This window comes from Podarcis bocagei (genome assembly GCF_964188305.1).
Source record: "Podarcis bocagei genome assembly, chromosome: 9".
NCBI lineage: Eukaryota > Metazoa > Chordata > Lepidosauria > Squamata > Lacertidae > Podarcis > Podarcis bocagei.
In genome coordinates this window covers 74,923,555-74,941,310 of record NC_138134.1, presented here as the reverse complement: position 1 = coordinate 74,941,310, position 17,756 = coordinate 74,923,555, and the positions used below count along the sequence as shown (strand labels likewise).

General features: G+C 45.7%; 1 protein-coding gene across 2 annotated transcripts in view; it reads right to left on the bottom strand.

The window, feature by feature from the left end:
- Window positions 1–5,907: 5,907 nt before the first annotated feature.
- Window positions 5,908–17,756, bottom strand: part of PTPRA (protein tyrosine phosphatase receptor type A) — a 140,008-nt gene continuing 128,159 nt past the window's right edge. For both annotated transcript variants that reach the window (XM_081207028.1, XM_081207029.1), the window contains 8 exons: window positions 16,653–16,802; window positions 14,872–14,965; window positions 13,752–13,828; window positions 12,681–12,815; window positions 10,370–10,495; window positions 9,027–9,178; window positions 7,985–8,120; window positions 5,908–6,321 (listed from right to left, as the gene is read on the bottom strand). In XM_081207028.1, coding sequence (XP_081063154.1) covers window positions 6,247–6,321; window positions 7,985–8,120; window positions 9,027–9,178; window positions 10,370–10,495; window positions 12,681–12,815; window positions 13,752–13,828; window positions 14,872–14,965; window positions 16,653–16,802 — 945 coding nt within the window. In that variant the 3' untranslated portion in view covers window positions 5,908–6,246. The remainder of the gene's footprint in view (window positions 6,322–7,984; window positions 8,121–9,026; window positions 9,179–10,369; window positions 10,496–12,680; window positions 12,816–13,751; window positions 13,829–14,871; window positions 14,966–16,652; window positions 16,803–17,756) is intronic.

Below are 17,756 nucleotides of genomic sequence, written 5' to 3'. Positions count from 1 at the left end.
AACCTTCTGTTTAGCAGCCAGAAAGTCCTTAACAGCCACACACTCTTCTGACACACCTTTGGGCTTGGCAAATGATCAGTGGCAAAATTAGTAGTGTACACTCATTCGACTGTGGAAAAATAATCCACAGGAAGATTCTACTGGAAACGACATGGTCCTGGCTTCACCATGTTGGGAATCAACTGCAGTTATGTGAAAGCAAGGCTTCAATGGAGCCTTAGAAAAGGCCGAGCCCTGGGGCTTTGTGCCATCGGCTGTTCCTTACCTTGAAGCAGCAGCTCCCGCTGGCTCTTCCGGGAAATGCTTTGGAGACCACAAAAAGTAAAAACCAGGACACCTCGAAAATATATTTGTACAATTACAATAACACCAGGAAAACAGACGTTTTTACACCTTTGAAATCACGGACGTTACTGGGCAGCCCTAGGAGAACCCAGCTTCCAATCTGGGATTTTACGTGGCGCTTGTTCAATACACTCTGCTCCGAAATGACTTTGTAATCAGGACCCAAATTCCAGGGGGCATGCATAGCCTAGTAGTGGTGAAAAGGACTTGCAAATCTGGGGTGCATGTTGATGCCTGGGATCCTTAACTCTCTCTCTTCCCCCCAAAAAGCCGTATCACACTACTATCAAGGTTTGCACCCAAGGTGGTCTGGCTTAACCAGTGATTTAGGGTTGCCATATCTCCTCTTTTTCAGGGGTCTCATTTCTGTCCGGGCGAATTTTTAAAATTTGCAAAAAATATCCGGGATTTGTTTGTTTCTCCTTCCCTGCTGGGCTGCCTCCTGCTTCTGCTTTATCAACGTGATTGGGGGGAAGAGAGAAAAAGGAAGGTGTTATGAACCACTACTTAATAGGCGGCTTACTTCTGTGTGCATTGGGGAGGGGGCGTGAATCAGCCAAGGATCTTTCTTGCCCGCTTATTGGATTTTGAGGTTCCCGTTTTGTATCATCATCCTGTACATATATCACAGCTTCTATAGCTTACATATAGCAGGGGTATTTAAAATGAGCATCATTATAGCCACCCGTAGTCAAAAGTAGAAGTAGGCAAATGTGTCCTCTTTTTTGCTCTTCAAAATATGGCAGCCCTAGCATAGAGCTAACCTATAATGAAACCCAGACATTGTTGTCATTATTGACACTAGTATAACCAGTATAAACCAGGCTCCCACTGGGGTGGTCAATACAGATGACCATTCTCAGTCTGACCCTTATGTTTATGTTTCCCTCCCCTTATGGTTTTGATCTATGGGCTACTTTTAAAATGAGGCTGCATTTTAACCTTCATTTTAAATTGGCTCCCCCCCCCCCGTTATGTTTTTACTGTGATTTTACTAGTGTTAGCCGCCCTGAGCCCAGCTCTGACCGGGGAGGGCTGGGTATAAATAAGTTTATTATTATTATTATTATTATTATTATTATTATTATTATTATTATTATTATTATTATTACAGTGGTGCCTCGCAAGACAAAAAGAATCCGTTCTGTGATTCTCTTCGTCTAGCGGTTTTTTCGTCTTGCAAAGCAAGCCCATTGACGGATTAGCGGATTAGCGCTATTAGCGGCTTATCTTAGAAAAGTGGGGGGGGAGGAAAAAAAACCCGCAGGAACTCGCAAGACATTTTCGTCTTGCGAAGCAAACCCATAGGAAATTCGTCTAGCAAAGCACCTCCAAAATGGAAAACCCTTTTGTCTAGCGGGTTTTCCGTCTTGCGAGGCATTCGTCTTGCGGGGCACCACTGTATTATGCAGCTGCACGTGATAGGTGGCAAAAGTCTCTGTACTTCTTTGCCAAGACAAATGCCACTAAACTCTTTCCAGGTGAGAGATCTCTAGGGAGCTCTAAGTTCAAGTCAATGTTCTATAAATCCATTTGGGGAACAGATTGTTTGAAAGCTGAAAGTGGTTTGGGGAGAAGTCGGCTTCAGCTCAGGCCAGTGGTTCTCAAGGGGTGTGGCAGGAGAGAACAGCAAGGTGTGGCGATTCAAGGACAATCAAAGAAACATTTCAGTGTAGTATAGTATCGAAATATGTTTTTATTTGCAGAATATGAATAGGTATCTTTTCAAAATGAGAGCAAGAGCGATACTGAGGACAACATTGTTGTGAACAGGGATTTTCAACTCGGAGGAATATGAAAGAACAGAAAAGAGAAAGGTTTCTTTGTGTTGATGTGGATGTGAGAGTTTGTCTGTCTCAAATTAGACAGGATATAAATGAGATTACCTGGCACAAGCAAGCTCACACCTCTCACTGAGTTTGTATACGTGCTTAAGGTACATATGTAAGAGGCTCGTTTATATTTTGGGAATGGTTCATGTTCTTATGTAGCTGCATTGCTTCATACTTTCTGGATATCCAATGATCATATTATAAAGCAGTTGTGTTCTATGTTATAAAACAAGCACTGCTAGTTGTTTCCTTTTGTTTTCCAATGTATTTCTTAGGATTAAAAAGCAATGGTGTGCATGAGCAAATCTTTATTTTGAAAGTGTGTCCCAGAGAAAAAAGTTTGAGAGCCACTAGATTAAACTCTCATAAGAACCAAAAAACAGAAGGCCAGCCAATGTCTAAGAGCACACAGGGGTATTTTGGGGCTTGTTAGCCAGCACACTTGAAAACGAGGTGATGGGACAGCAAACCAGTCAATATATCCTAATGAATGAGGGTTCAAACCCCAGGCCATTTGGCTTATCGTCCCGCCAGAACACACCCACCCACCCACACCCTGGACAATGTGATCCACGTTAACGTTGCTGTAAAAGAAATACGCAGGCCACTTAAAAAAAAAAGCATTTACTTAGTCAACAAAAAATAAATACAAGATATTAAGACATTCAGAATGAAGGCAGCATGGAGTTACAGCTACTGAAAACAAACAGAAGGGAAACGGCAACTTTTGCTCTGGCCTGCCTCAGCAGCCCTGATATATTCATGTGGCAGATCTGCGGGGTGGGGGGGGGGCAGCGTGTCATTTTTGGCACATAAGGGCTTTGCCCCTAAAGCTAAGACACCAACTGCGTGCACTCGCAGCAAAAAAAAAAAAAAAAAAAAAAAAACCACCCCACAATGGCAGCGGATACTGTTTTAAGCAGCATACAGACACCACGCTCTGAGCAGCTGTACGGTTGCACCATAGGCAGGTGTTTGTTCTGGGCAGAAAGTGCCCTGGCAAGACTTTGCCCCAGAGGACTTGAGGGCAGAAGTTGGCGATGCGAGCTGCACCATCGCACCTGGATTATGAGGGGCACACCAGACCAAGACCTCTTTTTTTAACACGGCCCCCCTTTGCTGCTTGGGGTTAAACAGGCGGTATATATTGCCATATACAAAGTCAGACCGCTTACTCTGGCTGGCAGCTACGCTCCAAGGTCCCACGTCTCAAACAGCTGACAATCCTTTTAGTAGGAAATGCCAGGGTTGTTTCAGGGGCCTCATGAATGCCATTCGCAGGTCGTCCCCCCACCATCTCTTAATGCATGTAGCTGTTCTTCCAACAACCTACTTAGCCTTGTGTGCCACTTACGCACATTCCTTTGAAAAGCATGCCACCTCTGTGATAAACGTTCTGTTAGAAGAATGCCATGTGGAAGCTAACAGAAGTAGGGAACCTGTGGCTCCCCGTATTCTGGTTGGGACTTCCAACTTCCACCAGACCAATCTCCAAGCCAGAGTCAGGGAGAAGGGTGGAAACTGCAGCCTTGCAACATCTGGAGAGCCATAGATTTCTGCATTCCTCGTTTACAAGGGCACCAAACAGGGTGGGCACAGCTCCACTGACTGCCAACTTAAGATGGTGGCCTAAGAATGCAATGCCTTGGGCCCCTGACCCTGAGAGCAAGACCAATTATGGATGCTTGTTGGTTCTCCTACTTGTGCCACCTGGGGGAAATTTCAGAAAAGGAATGAGATTGGCATCAGGCTGGCGACGTTGGACTCTCCCTCAAAATGGCTTTTGGGCAGCTAACTGGTAAGAGCTGCTAAGCAATGGGACCGAGAGTCCTAAAGCATACATGGTGCTTCAAAAGAATAAAAGGAACTCAACGGCTTTTGGAGATCATATCTGGTTTAGGCCAAAATCTGATTGCCAATCAGCTTGGCCACTTACAGGAGACGTTTAAGACGCATTCCTTGAGAAGGGTAGAAGCAGCAAAAAAGAGAGAAAACTTTGTAAAGCCACACCAGTGAGAAACTTCCATTGGCTTCCAAACAATTTTTTTATCTTAAAAACAAAACCACCTCTTGCAAGATGAGGACGTTCCAAAATAGCCAGAGACCAAGTTCTGATGCGATTCGGCAAATCCCAGTCGCATCAGAAGAAGCCAGCATGTTTAATGGGATGTGTCAAAACTGCATCACACACAGAGAAGGTGCAGAGTGAGCTGATCGCGTGTCTTTTACAACAAAAGTGGGCTACATACACCTTACAGAGCCAGGCACAACACCTCTGGTCAGTGTTCAGGCAGATGGTTCATACTTTTACATCAGTTCAGTTCTCCCACCCCCACTTCCCTCTTTGCAGAGAATTTGCATCTCAAATGTACTATAAAATGTGGGTAACTCAGCCACCATCTAGTCTATTCTAGTGGCAGAAAGTGAAAGTGTGCTTGGTACTTTATATATATATATATTTGCAGATAGACAATAGGATACATCTACTATTTAAGCCATGTATGAATATTACACCAAATAACCCCAGACATTTTTATATGGACTCGAGGGGCTGTGTTATTCACATGTTGTAATAAATTTGTGATTCGTAAAAAAAAAATCTGTATAGTAACTTTTAAAACCCTCTCCCTTGCTTTGAGCTGGATTGGACTGCGTGTGGGTTGTGAACAGACTCACCTCCCAAAGCTCTCTCTGCCACACTGGACTGCTTTGCTGTCTCTGCTTAGATTGATGGCACTCACAACTCCTGGCCTTTTGATGACAACGAGCCATTAATTGGGCCATGCATGTTAAACATGCACCGGCCTGCCATCACCCTAATGTATAGTCATTCACATCGGCCTAAGCTGGTAGGGAAAATGTGGAATGCTTAAGACGATCTCAGATCCAGGCCACAAAAGTCACACCTATCTATTTATTGTTGAAATTTATATCCTGCTTTCTGGGGGGGCGGGGGGAATGTTCACAGTGGCTAAGCACTCCACATGCTATGGCCAGATGGGACTCCTAAGCAATAAATGGGCGTTCAGGCCTGTGAAGACTGCAAGGGATCTCTTTAATTCTATTTCTAATGCCCGGCTATCTTGCCCCAAGTCAAGTACGCTCTTTATGATTATCCCATCCATCCCCTTGAAGGCGAAGGGATGGAGGTCACGCTTTTCCCACAGAGGGGGGTTGGCTGGTCCCTGGCAAACCAAATGTAAAACGAAATGAGACAATACCTCAAGCATACCTTGATAGAGACCTGCTTCCACAAAAAAATTGGGGTGGGGGAAACAAGAGGCCGGAGTGGTCAAGCTATTACCAAAAAATGGACACGGGAGCTGCATTTGCTTCAAATAAAGTCGATGGTTTTGCAAGGAGGCTCCTTTATTCCTACCCCCCCCCCATTTCTCCAAAGCTGAAGAAACCTGGGCCCAACCCAACAGGACCCTCGGCTGCGCAAACCCCACCGAAATGAACGGCCGGATGCTGCACAGCTTAATAGTGCTTTTTAACGGTGTTGCATTAACGGAAGAGCAACTTTCCCTTCCCAACGGCTATTCCAAACATCGGGATACTCCAGCTATAGGGGTTTGTTGCTTCAACAGCAGCCCTCAAACCCAGAACCCTGCAGGGAGGCCCAGTCTTCTAAGTTAGGGAGAGAAAAAACCCTGATCTTGAACACTATTTATAAGCCACTGGTTTGTTTGTTTTCCTTTTAAAATAAAAGGCCGATATGCAGAATCTCTTTTGGTTTTTTAAAAGGCTTTACTCCCTCAAGGAAAGAAAAAAAAAGATTTACAAAACAAAAACAGCCTGCATCAACTCTCCAGGAGAGAGATTTGACAATATTAATCCAAATATCACGCTATTTAATTCCCCAATAAAACATTGGAAAAAAAGTGCCTACAATCTCTTTCTAACACTTTTGCTACATATAAAATCTCCAGCTAATAGGAATCTTATGGTACCAACCCTCTAAAACAGTTAAGATATATACACATTTTTTGGGGGGCAGGGGATATTAACAAACAGAATATTACAAAGTATTAAAGAAGGCAACTCTTCTGTTGGGTGATTTTCATCTTCACTTGAAGTTGGCGTAGTCTGAAAAGGCGTCAATATATTCCTGAACCACTTTGTAGCAGAATTCGTACTGTTCCTGGAGATTAGGCAGAAAAGAAAACGCTGAGTTGGTCACGGAATGAATCGTCACTCTTCAGAGATGCTCTGGTCGCAAGGGAAGCTGCCTATTAATTACAGGATGACCAAAACCAGGTACCCCAACGACAAACGCTACTTTCAACAGACCATCTAGCTCAGCCCTGTCTAGACCAGTGTTCTTCAACCCTGATTTGACAGATATTGTTGGACTGAAACTTGCACCATCCCTGAACACTGGCTAAGCTAGCTGGGGAGACGGAGACTGTAGTCTAACATCACCTGGTGGCCCAAGCTTGAGGGATGCTCAATCTGAACTGACTGGCAGTAGCTCTGCGAGGTTTTTGACAGGTGTCCTCTCCAGCCCTACCTGGAAGCGCCATGGGTTGGAGCTGGGACCTTCTACACACAGAGCTTGCACATCACCACCACAATTCGGTGTCCGCTGGCATGGACCGGTCAGTGGATGGCTGACGGTTGGAGGGTTTGACCTGGATAGTGTTTTGGTTCCTCCAACTCTAAATTTTTGGCTTTGAGCAGAAATGGCCATTTCCACAACCAGAAACTGATGCTGGCCATAGCAAGAGGCACTCTAGCTCAGTGGCAGAGACCTGGGGGGCGGGGGTAAGAGGGCTTGTTGCATTCAGGCCCTGCTTATGGGTGCCCCCGTGGGCTATGGTCTTATGGGCTAGAAAGTCTTTGTATCCCAGTTCCTTACGCAGGTACAAGAGAGAGAGGAAAGAGATGGGGCTCTGATGGGCAGGAGGGAATGATAGGAACAGCTCACACTTGCAGGAGGCACCTTAAAGACCAACTAAGTTAGTTCTTGGTATGAGCTTTCGTGTGCATGCACACTTCTTCAGATACACTGAAACAGAAGTTGCCAGATCCTTCTATATAGTGAGAAGGTGGGGAGGGGTATTACTCAGAAGGGTGGTGGGAATGGGAGATTGGCAGATAGCTGAGATGAGCCTGTTGACGACTCTTAACGACTGCAATAGGTCTTACAGGAAAAGGCAAGGGGTGAGAAGGTGAAAAATGGCTTAGTCATATATAATGAGATAAGAATCCAATGTCTTTGTTCAATCCTATCTTCTACCTAAAATACACAAACCAGGAAATCCAGGACACCCCATCATTTCAGGTATTGGCACTATTACAGTGGGTGTCTCCGGTTATATGGACTCTGTTCTGAAACCATATGCCATCAGTGTTGGAGAGACCTGGTTTGAACAAAGACATTGGATTCTTATCTCATTATACATGACTAAGCCATTTTTCACCTTCTCACCCCTTGCCTTTTCCTGTAAGACCTATTGCAGTCGTTAAGAGTCATCAACAGGCTCATCTCAGCTATCTGCCAATCTCCCATTCCCACCACCCTTCTGAGTAATACCCCTCCCCACCTTCTCACTATATAGAAGGATCTGGCAACTTCTGTTTCAGTGTATCTGAAGAAGTGTGCATGCACACGAAAGCTCATACCAAGAACTAACTTAGTTGGTCTTTAAGGTGCTACTGGAAGGAATTTCTTTATTTTGACTATGGCAGACCAACACGGCTACCTATCTGTAACTTGGAGGAGGGAATTTCTTGCTGCTCCACCCACTCAGCCACCCAGCCTCACCCACCCACCCACTCCACAAACAGCAGCCCATACCTACCAGTGTTTGGACCATGTGCGGCCTCTGTAACCTCAAACTCTTCACTGTCTGAAAGACATCTAGAATTCCTTCAGCCTTGACTCTCTCCAAAACAGTGCCCAACGCACAGAAGGTCCCTGTTCGGCCAGCTCCAGCACTGGGGGGGGGGGGGGAGACAAAAGACAAAACAACAACACACCTGTGAGTAACAAACACAGGCCTTCCTGTTGCCTGAACCGCTCCGCTGTCAAGCAGCTCTTTCTGACAGTAAGAGCTGTTGACGGGAGACTAGATCCCCCTTAGAATATGGTGGCCTCTCCTTCCTTGGAGGTTTTTAAGCAGAGATTGGATGGCCATCTGTCAGGGATGCTTCAAGCTGAGATTCTGCATTGAAGTGGGGTTGGGCTAGATGACCCTCGGGTACCCTCCAACTCTACAATTATATGATGGAATAATAATAATAATAATAATAATAATAATAATAATAATAATAATAATAATTTATTTATACCCCGCCCATCTGGCTGAGTTTCCCCAGCCACTCTGGGTGGCTTCCAACTGAATATTAAAAACAAGACAGCATCAGACATAAAAAACTTCCCTAAGCAGGGCCACCTTCAGTTGTCTTTTAAAAGCAAAATAGTTGTTCATTGCCTTGACATCTGCTGGGGGGGCGTTCTACAGGGTAGGCGCCACTACCAAGAAGGCCCTCTGCCTGGTTCCCTGTAACCTCACTTCTCGTAGCGAGGGAACCGCCAGTAGGCCCTTGGCGCTGGACCTCAGTGTCTGGGCCGGACGATGGGGGTGGAGACGCTCCTTCAGGTATACAGGACTGAGGCCGTATACCCCATCTCCTGATCTGTGGCCCAAGGGAAATACTGGCACCAATCTTAACAGTGGTTACTGTCTAACCAGGACCTCAACCCAATCCCTGGTACCCTTAGGAGGCGTTGTGGCAATGCCAGCAACTTCATGCAACGTACTCCTTGCCACTAAAGCGCCTCTTGGGTAGCATGTTTTGCCAAGTCTTGCTGCCCAGAAATCTCGCAGCCCGTTTGATTACCTGCAGTGCACAGTAATGGGGTGGTTTCCGGACTGTTGCTGCTGCTTCTGCACAGCTGCAATGATGTTGATCATTCCTTTTCCATCAGTGGGGATGCCCACCTCCGGCCAGCCGTGGAAGTGGAACTGTCTGATCTGCCGGGTTTTGTTTTCCTGGTCAGGAAAAAAAAGAAAAGAGAAAATCTCAGAAAAGCCTGAATCTGAATCCAGGCAGACTCGGGGATGGGGGTTCCTCTGTAACCTCTGGAAACTGTCAAGTAGGCAAGCAATAGCAAGCTTGCTCTACTTGCTTTGCTAACCACATTCTTCACGGAGTTGCTGCCTGGTGAATAATATTTTTGGAGGACTGCTAGCATCCTGAGATGCATTTGCAGGAGGAATTAAAAGTTATCTCTCCAAGTATAAAAATCGGGTATACAGCAAGAAAAGCACGTGCCCTTAACCAGGCTACATACTCCTAGGACAGAGCTCTCCAAACTTTTCATGTTGGTGACATGCTTTTTGGACATGAATCATTTCACAACACAGTAATTCAGTCTTACTAGCAAACCAGAGAATAAGCTAACCCCCTTCCAGCAAAGGAAGCGTTCGCACAAGGCGCCGACACACTAACGTGTCGCGGTACACAGTTAGAAAAACTCAGTCCTAGGAGCTAACAAAAGGGATTGTTGTTGTTTTTTTTAAAAAAATTATACTTTTAAAGTTTATACATTTCACTAATTTTACAATCATTTGGGCATTTCAAAACTTGACTTCCTTCCCCCCCCTTCTGCTGTTCCTTAAATTTTATTTTTAATATCTTCTGCATATCCCAATCAACTTAATTTGCTCATTTATTCATCTACTTTCAATAGATACTCCTATGAAACTGCTGGTTGTTACAATAATCCTGCCAATGTTCTTATCGGTTTACAATTTATCTGTAAGCATTCAATAAACCATTTCCATTCTTTTATAAAAAGTTTGTTATCTCGATTTCTTATTCTTCTGGTAAGTTTCTCCATTTCTGCATATTCCATAAGTTTTTAAATCCATTCTTCCTTTGCTGGGACTTCTGCTTCTTTCCATTTTGGGGCAAGTCACATTCTTGCCGCTGAGCAAAAGGGATTGTTGATAGCAAAGGACTACGAGGGAAACCTTGGCTCCCATAAGACAAAGCAGCATTCTGCATTAAGTGGAGATGGAGAGATACAAAGGCTTCCCCGTGACTATTTTGCATCTCTGGAGTGGGCAATAAACAGTCACCGTTTCCCATGAACACTGGTAGAAGGAGAAGTGTAGGACCTGGGAAGTCAAGAGCCACCATCACTTCTCCCAGAATGCACAAGTTGCCCCAGCACCTACCCTGGTATTTGATACTAGCAGGTCCCGGACTGTGTAACTCTCACATTCCTCCTCTTTCTTCAACTCCACGGTTATATCTCCATAGGACACAGAGCTGTCAGAAGGCCAATACTGGGCACATTTCTCCTGAGCAGTCAGAAAGCAGGCAAGACAACAAAGGGGAAAGCAGTTAGACAGACAGCATAAGGATCCATGAGAATCCTTCGGAAAAACAATCTCTCAAAGGACCTGCTGATGGCATTTTACCATTGTACTGTGGAGAGTCTATTAACTTATGGTCTGTGCGTGTGGTTTGGGAGCTGCACGGTCAGGGGGAAAAACAATGCTGTCCAGGGTTGTAAAGACTGCGGAGAGAATAACTGGGTGCACTCTTCCCACCATGGATCAAATCTATGCTTCCAGGTGCTATAAGAAAGCTGCAGAGATAGCGCAGGATAGTGCGCACCCCGGAAATGATCTCTTTCAGCTTCTGCCTTCTGGAAGAAGGTGCAGGGTTATAAAGACTAGGACTAGCCGCCTGAGAAACAGTTTCTATCCAAATGCAATTTTGGTTTTAAACGCAGTTTAAGGAGTCTCTATGGGATTGTATTGTATTTTTAAAATAGGGTATCAGGGTTTTTAGGGGGCTAACCAGGCTGGGATAGCAGGCTTGTTGGTTTTGAATGTCTTTTATAGATTCCCCCCCCCCCCAATTTTGTTGTTCTGTATGGAACAATGACAATAAAGATGATAATATCGTATCCTCTAGATGACCAAACATGAGTTCCTCCCTGGCCTCCTTTCTGCCTCCCCCCCCCCCCAGTTCTTCTCAGGAGGGGGAACACGTGACAGTTCTGAGGAAGGCAATGGTCCTTTATAAAAAGGGGAGCCTGGGACATATATCGCAATGCTGAGAATTCTGAGCACAAAGGTATGGGGACAGGGACCAAGCCTGCATAGGTCTTCTTGCTAGATGCAGTGCTTACCTCATTTATCCTCTTGCTGGCTGAAAAGACATGACGAACTGATGAATCTGCCTCATGCCCTGCCGGACTACTGCACTGCCTACCCGAGAGGTGGCTCTCCAAGGTCTCAGGCAGAGGTCTGTCTTAGACCCGCTGCCTGGGATCCTTTTAAGGTACAGGTGATGGGGACCAAACACGAGGCTTTTCACACCCGCAGAGTGTGCTCTGTCACACTCCAAGAAGGGTGCAGGGCTCTACAGTTTCTCCCAATGGTTGCGTAGCGGGAGAGACTGAAGCCCATTAAAGGATTCAGCATCTTTGACGCTGAGCAATAATGCAATTATTACTGCAATGTGTTAAGACAGTTAGGAAGCTTTAGCTGGTGCAGAATTAGGTGGCCAGGTTGCTCATTGGGGCAAGGCGGTTTGAGCATCTCACACCGACCCTGGCCCGATTGCACTGCCAATTAGTTTCCAAGCCCAATTCAAAGTCCTGGTTATAAACTATAAAGCCTTAAATGGCTCAGGACCGCAATATCTCAAGGACCCAGACTCTGTGTTCATCACCTGAAGCCCTTCTTCGTGTGCCTCCTACATGTGCGGTCCAGAGGGTGGCAACACAAGAACAGGGCCTTTTCTGCAGTGGCTCCCCGTCTGTGGAATGCTCTCCCCAGGGAGGTTTGCCTGGCGCCTTCATTATATATTTTTATGTGCCAGGTGAAAATGTTCCACTTCAACTAGGCCTTGGGATGATTAATATTCTATAGCCTTTTAAATGTTTCTGTGCGAAGGGGGGGGGGGTTATTGTTTTCATGCTTGGGTTACACTTATTTACCGTATTTTTTGCACCATAACACTCACTTTTTTCCTCCTAGAAGGTAAGGGGAAATGTCTGTGCGTGTTATGGAGGAAATGCCTACGGGTGGCATGCCTACGGATTTTCCTCCTCTAAAAACTACGTGCGTGTTATGGTCGGGTGCGTGTTATAGAGCGAAAAATACGGGACTTGTTTTTATCCTGTATTTTATTCTGTGAACCTCCCTGAGACCTTATGATGAAGGGCAGTATATAAATCGAATAAATAAATAAAATTGTTGGAGTTAAAGGTTTTTTTGTTTTTTAAAAACACACACCCAATGGGAGCTATGCTCAGGCTTGAGTGTAGAATGCAACACTTTGTACTTTGTAGTGCAATTTATCCAGAAGACCAGGGGCATATATATGCACTAAGCAGCTCAAAGTGGCTTGTATATGGTTGGCCAAAGGCAGGCTTAGAGGACCAGGCACACTGAAGTTTCTACATCAGAACTGCACCACCTGCCTTCAGGCTCCCTGGAGACAATTCTTGCCCACTTCCCATTTGCTCACCTGACCCCTTTCTTCCAGCTCAGTCAACATAACAATGGAGCAAGACTTCCACTCCCAGATCATCCTCCAGAAGTCCTCTGTCGTGTGCTGGAGAGGGCCTTGGCTGGCTATGTAGGAATCCTTTTGGCGATAACCCTGGAATTTCAAGACATGGTTACTAGGAAGGGACGCAGCAGCGAGACTGGGCATACCCAAAGGCCAGAGAAATAGCTCCAGTAACATCTAACAACTATATATATATATTCTCTCTTTCTTCCTCCCTCCATTCAAGAAGAGGACGCAGAGAGAAAGGAGCTTAGCCACTGGAATGTGCCCAGCAAAGGCAGGAAATTGAATTCCCAGGTAAAAGGCCTACCAGTCATGAAAGGGCTTTACAACCCAGATACTTGGCAAGTAATGAGAGGAAGGAGGTTAAATGAGGCGAGCGCTGATGCAGTTCTCTGCTTAACATTGACACAGACTGACACCACAATACAGAAGACCACACTACGGTAATTAACGCAAGCTTTGTCAATCTAGAATGACCATGGCTCTGTTTTCCTACAACAATCGTGGATTAGACTCTCCATCCCTCCTACGCCTTTGCTGCTCTTTGAAAGCCACCCTGGTTGCTGGAATGTAATGCACGTAATTGATGCCTGGAGGAGACTCTTGAGAGTCCCATGGACTGCAAGAAGATCAAACCTATCCATTCTTAGGGAAATCAGCCCTGAGTGCTCACTGGAAGGACAGATCCTGAAGCTGAGGCTCCAATCCTTTGGCCACCTCATGAGAAGAGAAGACTCCCTGGAAAAGACCCTGATGTTGGGAAAGATGGAGGGCACAAGGAGAAGGGGACGACAGAGGACAAGATGGTGGGACAGTGTTCTCAAAGCTACCAGCATGAGTTTGACCAAACTGCGGACGGAAGTGGAAGACAGGAGTGCCTGGCGTGCTCTGGTCCATGGGGTCACAAAGAGTTGGACACGACTAAACAACAACAAAAGAGGATGTGCACAGTCCCAGGATCAGGGAGCTCTGGGTGCTAACAGTTTTATGCATGAAGTGCAGTTTCTGTTCTCCAACACTCACATCAATAAAGGAGGCATTCACGTAATCCGTGTTCTCTTCACCCCTCTTCACTGGAATGATCACCCGGTTGAACTCGTCTACAGGAAAGACCAGGCAAACAAGGCAACAATTTTAGAAACATTTGGCAGCATGTGTTTAGACGAAGATATTGGGTCTGAAATACTGGAGCTCAGAAGAGATGGGTTTCCACAGCAACATACAAAAGTGGAGCTGTACGGCAGCACAACAGTCATGCAGGGAAGGCCTACTGAATGGCAAAAAATGGTCCCTCGCATTCCAGTGCTGAACTGCTTACCGCAGTTTTCGCTCCATAAGATGCACCTGACCATAAGAAGCACCTAGTTTTTAGAGGAGGAAAGGGGGAAAGCCCCGTTTTTTGGGGGGATTAGCTCACAGTTGTGCAGCTTCTTTTGCAAAAGGAAAAAGCCCCCTTTTTTGAGGATTAGCTCACAGTTTTGCAGCTTCTTTAGCAAAGGGGGAAAGCCCCTTTTTTGGAGGATCAGCCCAAAGTTGTTGAGCTTACTTTGCAAAGGGAAAAAAATCCTGTTTTTGTGGGGTTCAACTCACAGTTCTGCAGATTCTTTAGGAAAGGAAAGGGAACCCTTTCTACAGTTTCCAGACAGATAATCTTATCAGCCAGTCACATGTCGCTGGGGAAACAAACAGCCTCCGTCTGCAGAACATTCAACAATGGAGGCCTGGGCAAGGGGGTGAGGCCGGAAAGGGAGCCAGCGATTGACCACACATTCGCTCCCTAAGACGCACAGACATTTCCCCTTTCTTTTTAGGAGGAAAAAAGTGCGTCCTATGGAGCGAAAAATACGGTAAATATTATGTAAGCAAATGCTGATTGGATGTAACTAAATCAATTTTCTTCTCTGTAATTACAAATCATGATATATTTATATGACATTCACTCCCTCTTCCAGCAACTGCCACTACTGAAACCTTGATCACAATGGCTTTCTCTTTCCCCCAGCCCTCTCCACCTCATCTTGCTACTGCCGACGCAAAAGCCACTTCCTCTCAAGGTTCCTCCTGTGCCGCTGTGCCCACAAACAGCAGCAGCAGATGTTCCTCAGCTGGACTTCCCTCCCTCCCTGCAGGGCAGGACACTCACATGGAATTATCTGCAGCACCCGGTTCTTCTTCATGTTGGCCGGCAAATTGCCCGTTCTCATCTTGTCGTTCTGAATTTTGATCGAGGTTAGTTTCTGCAGAGAGAGGTTGGTGGAACGTGAGCCAGACCAAAAGCACCGAGGGCACATAGCTTACGGTTCAAAGCATGGGCATGCACGTGCAGAGCTTCGCAGTGGGGCAGCCAGCAAGGGCACATACTTGCCCATTACTGGCATGTATGTTAGATGTGTCCATTGCATTACACTCAAAAAGGCGATGCAAGAGCAGCAGATGCGCACTCTCACACACAACATGCCCTCCCTCCCTCTTTTCTACTCCATACACCAGAGGTCACCAATATGGCACCCGTGGGCACCACTGTGCCCATCAGTATATCCCGTGGCACCCACAAATGGTCCTCTTAAAAACGCATAATGCGCTAGAGACTGTGTGCTCTTGTGGCTCAGTTACTGTTTGAACTGGTTAGGTCTCTCCCACACTGAATATGCTCCCTTGGACATGCCCACAGTTCACTGGTTGCCATGACTGGATCCTCGCCCTCCCTTCCACGCTCAACAAAGAAGAGGTGCAGAGTGCTTCAACCTGTGAGCAAGTGCAGTGGTGACTGGCATAGGTACCTTTCCCCCATTCATAGGGGCGTGTATCATGCTATTTTGTGGCTTCTTCTCCTTTTGTGCTCTTTTGGATGTGGAAGCCGTAGCCCCATAGTAGCCATTTTGTGACTGGCACCCAAGGCACTTTCTCAAAATTCCAGGTGCGTTCACAATTCTAGAAGGGTTGGTGACCCCTCCTCTGCAGCCTGCCTGCCTTTCCGGGATCACAGAATTGGGAAGACCAAAAGCATTCTAGTTCAACCACCTGCCACAAAACAGGACATTCTCCCCTCCAGCAAAAAATAAATAAATCCTGAACAAAGTATGTAACAGTTTGCCACATACGGAAATGGGCCTACAAAATATGCAGGGATTTAAGATATGTAAAATGAACCATGGAAAGAGAAGAAGGGAAGTCACTGATATCTTAAGGATGTAAAATGAGTATTTGAAATTGTAAAACAGAAAATTTGATTAAAATTATTTTAAAAACACAAAAATAAGTAGTTCTGGGTAGCTGACTGGGGGGCGGGGGAAGAGACCTGATTACCGTATGGTTGGATAGAAAGACCCATGGCTTTGCCTGTTCTACTTCCAACAGCAGGATCAGATTCGTTATAACCACCTTGTACCTCTCAGGATAGGATAGAAATCCTCAAGTCTTGTGGTCTCCTGATTCCCCCTTGTGCTAGTTCTCCAAAGATATTCCCCCATGGAATTCCAAACCATGATCGCCATATGCACACAATATTAGCCATGGCTCTGTCTTCACCGTTAATGGGAAGCCAAATTTAAAATCTGTGCTGCCAATCGGGGACGGGGAATCTGTGGCCCTCCAGGAATTGTTGGGCCATCACTGTGCCAGGCTGATGGGAGTTGGGGAGTCCATCATTACTTGGAGGGCACAGGTTCCTTCTCCCAGCTGTAAATAATCCCATGACCCCATGGCTAAAGAAAAGCCACTTGGTTCACATGTGCCTGGTTGGTTAAGCCTTGCTTTCTGGCTCCCCATAGTCATCTGGTTGGCCACTGTGAACAGGATGCTAGTCTAGATAGGACACTCACCTGACCCAACAGGCTGTTCGTATGTTCTTCAAGTCTCGTTGTCCCTAGCTACAGTTGTCCCTGGTAATGGAGGTCCTAAGCTACTGTAGCTGCTGCCACTCACCTTAAACTCTTCCTCCAATCCGTTGCTGCTGGTCCCTGGGATCTTGTTGTAGATCTTCTGGAGGTGGATCTCCAGCGAGGTCACCTCCAGTTCTGTATCCCCATACAGATAATGCTCCAGAAGAGCTTGGTAGATGAACACATACTGCATCTGAAGGAGAGAAAAAGCTACTGTGAGACGATCACGCTCCACATTCAAATAAGGCCATTCTCTGAACAGGTTCAATGGGCTCACAGAGTATGAACATGAGCTAGGAATGCGTGACTATCTTAAAAGTTACTGAATAAACTGAACTAAATACAATAATGAACTAAGGGTTAAACCGATTACAAAGAAGTATATTAACAAATTATGGTTAAAACACTAAGGATAAAAACTTGCTGAACAAATAATTGGAGCTGGAATACAAGAAGGGGAGGTGTGGGGAAGTCATGAAAAGAAGTTACTGAAAATGAGACTTAAAAGGTGGAACCTTTTTTTTGTGTGTGTTTTTCTCTGTTTTTTTGTTTTGTTCTTTGTACCTTTTAAAACTTTAATAAATATTATTTTTTAAAAAATGGAATGTGTGACTATCCCAGCATTTGCCCTGAGAGGGTCGTGATGCTTTGCATGGAGTCAGGGTGGTACACGCTCCAAGAAAGCATGTTGAAAACATTATCTCAAACTTTTCTGTCTCCCCTCCCACTTCCCCTGCCAACTTAACCCAGAGCAGCAGGAGGAAGATTCAGGGGCAGTGACTCCAGTTCCTTGGTTCACCTTCCCTGCCCTGCCAAAGAGCACTATCAGGACCTTATGCCCCAGTGTTTCCAACAGGGAAATGTGAGGCGAATGGTGATGTTTTCCTGCCAGGTATGCTGGGCGTGTGGTTCCAGAGCTCTCCTTGCTGAGAATGGAAGCTCTGCTGATCAGGCACTCTGCATCCCCTAGGTAAGTTCGGAATAGGCTTGCCAGAAGTCCAACAAATAGGAAAAAGAAAAAGAAACTTGCAGTTTGTTTGTGTGTGTGTGTCTGTGGTCCGCAATGAAAATCAGTCAAGAAGTTATGGTCACTATTCCTTCGCAATGCTATGGTTGGCTATTTTAAGTCCACAAATGATATGCAATT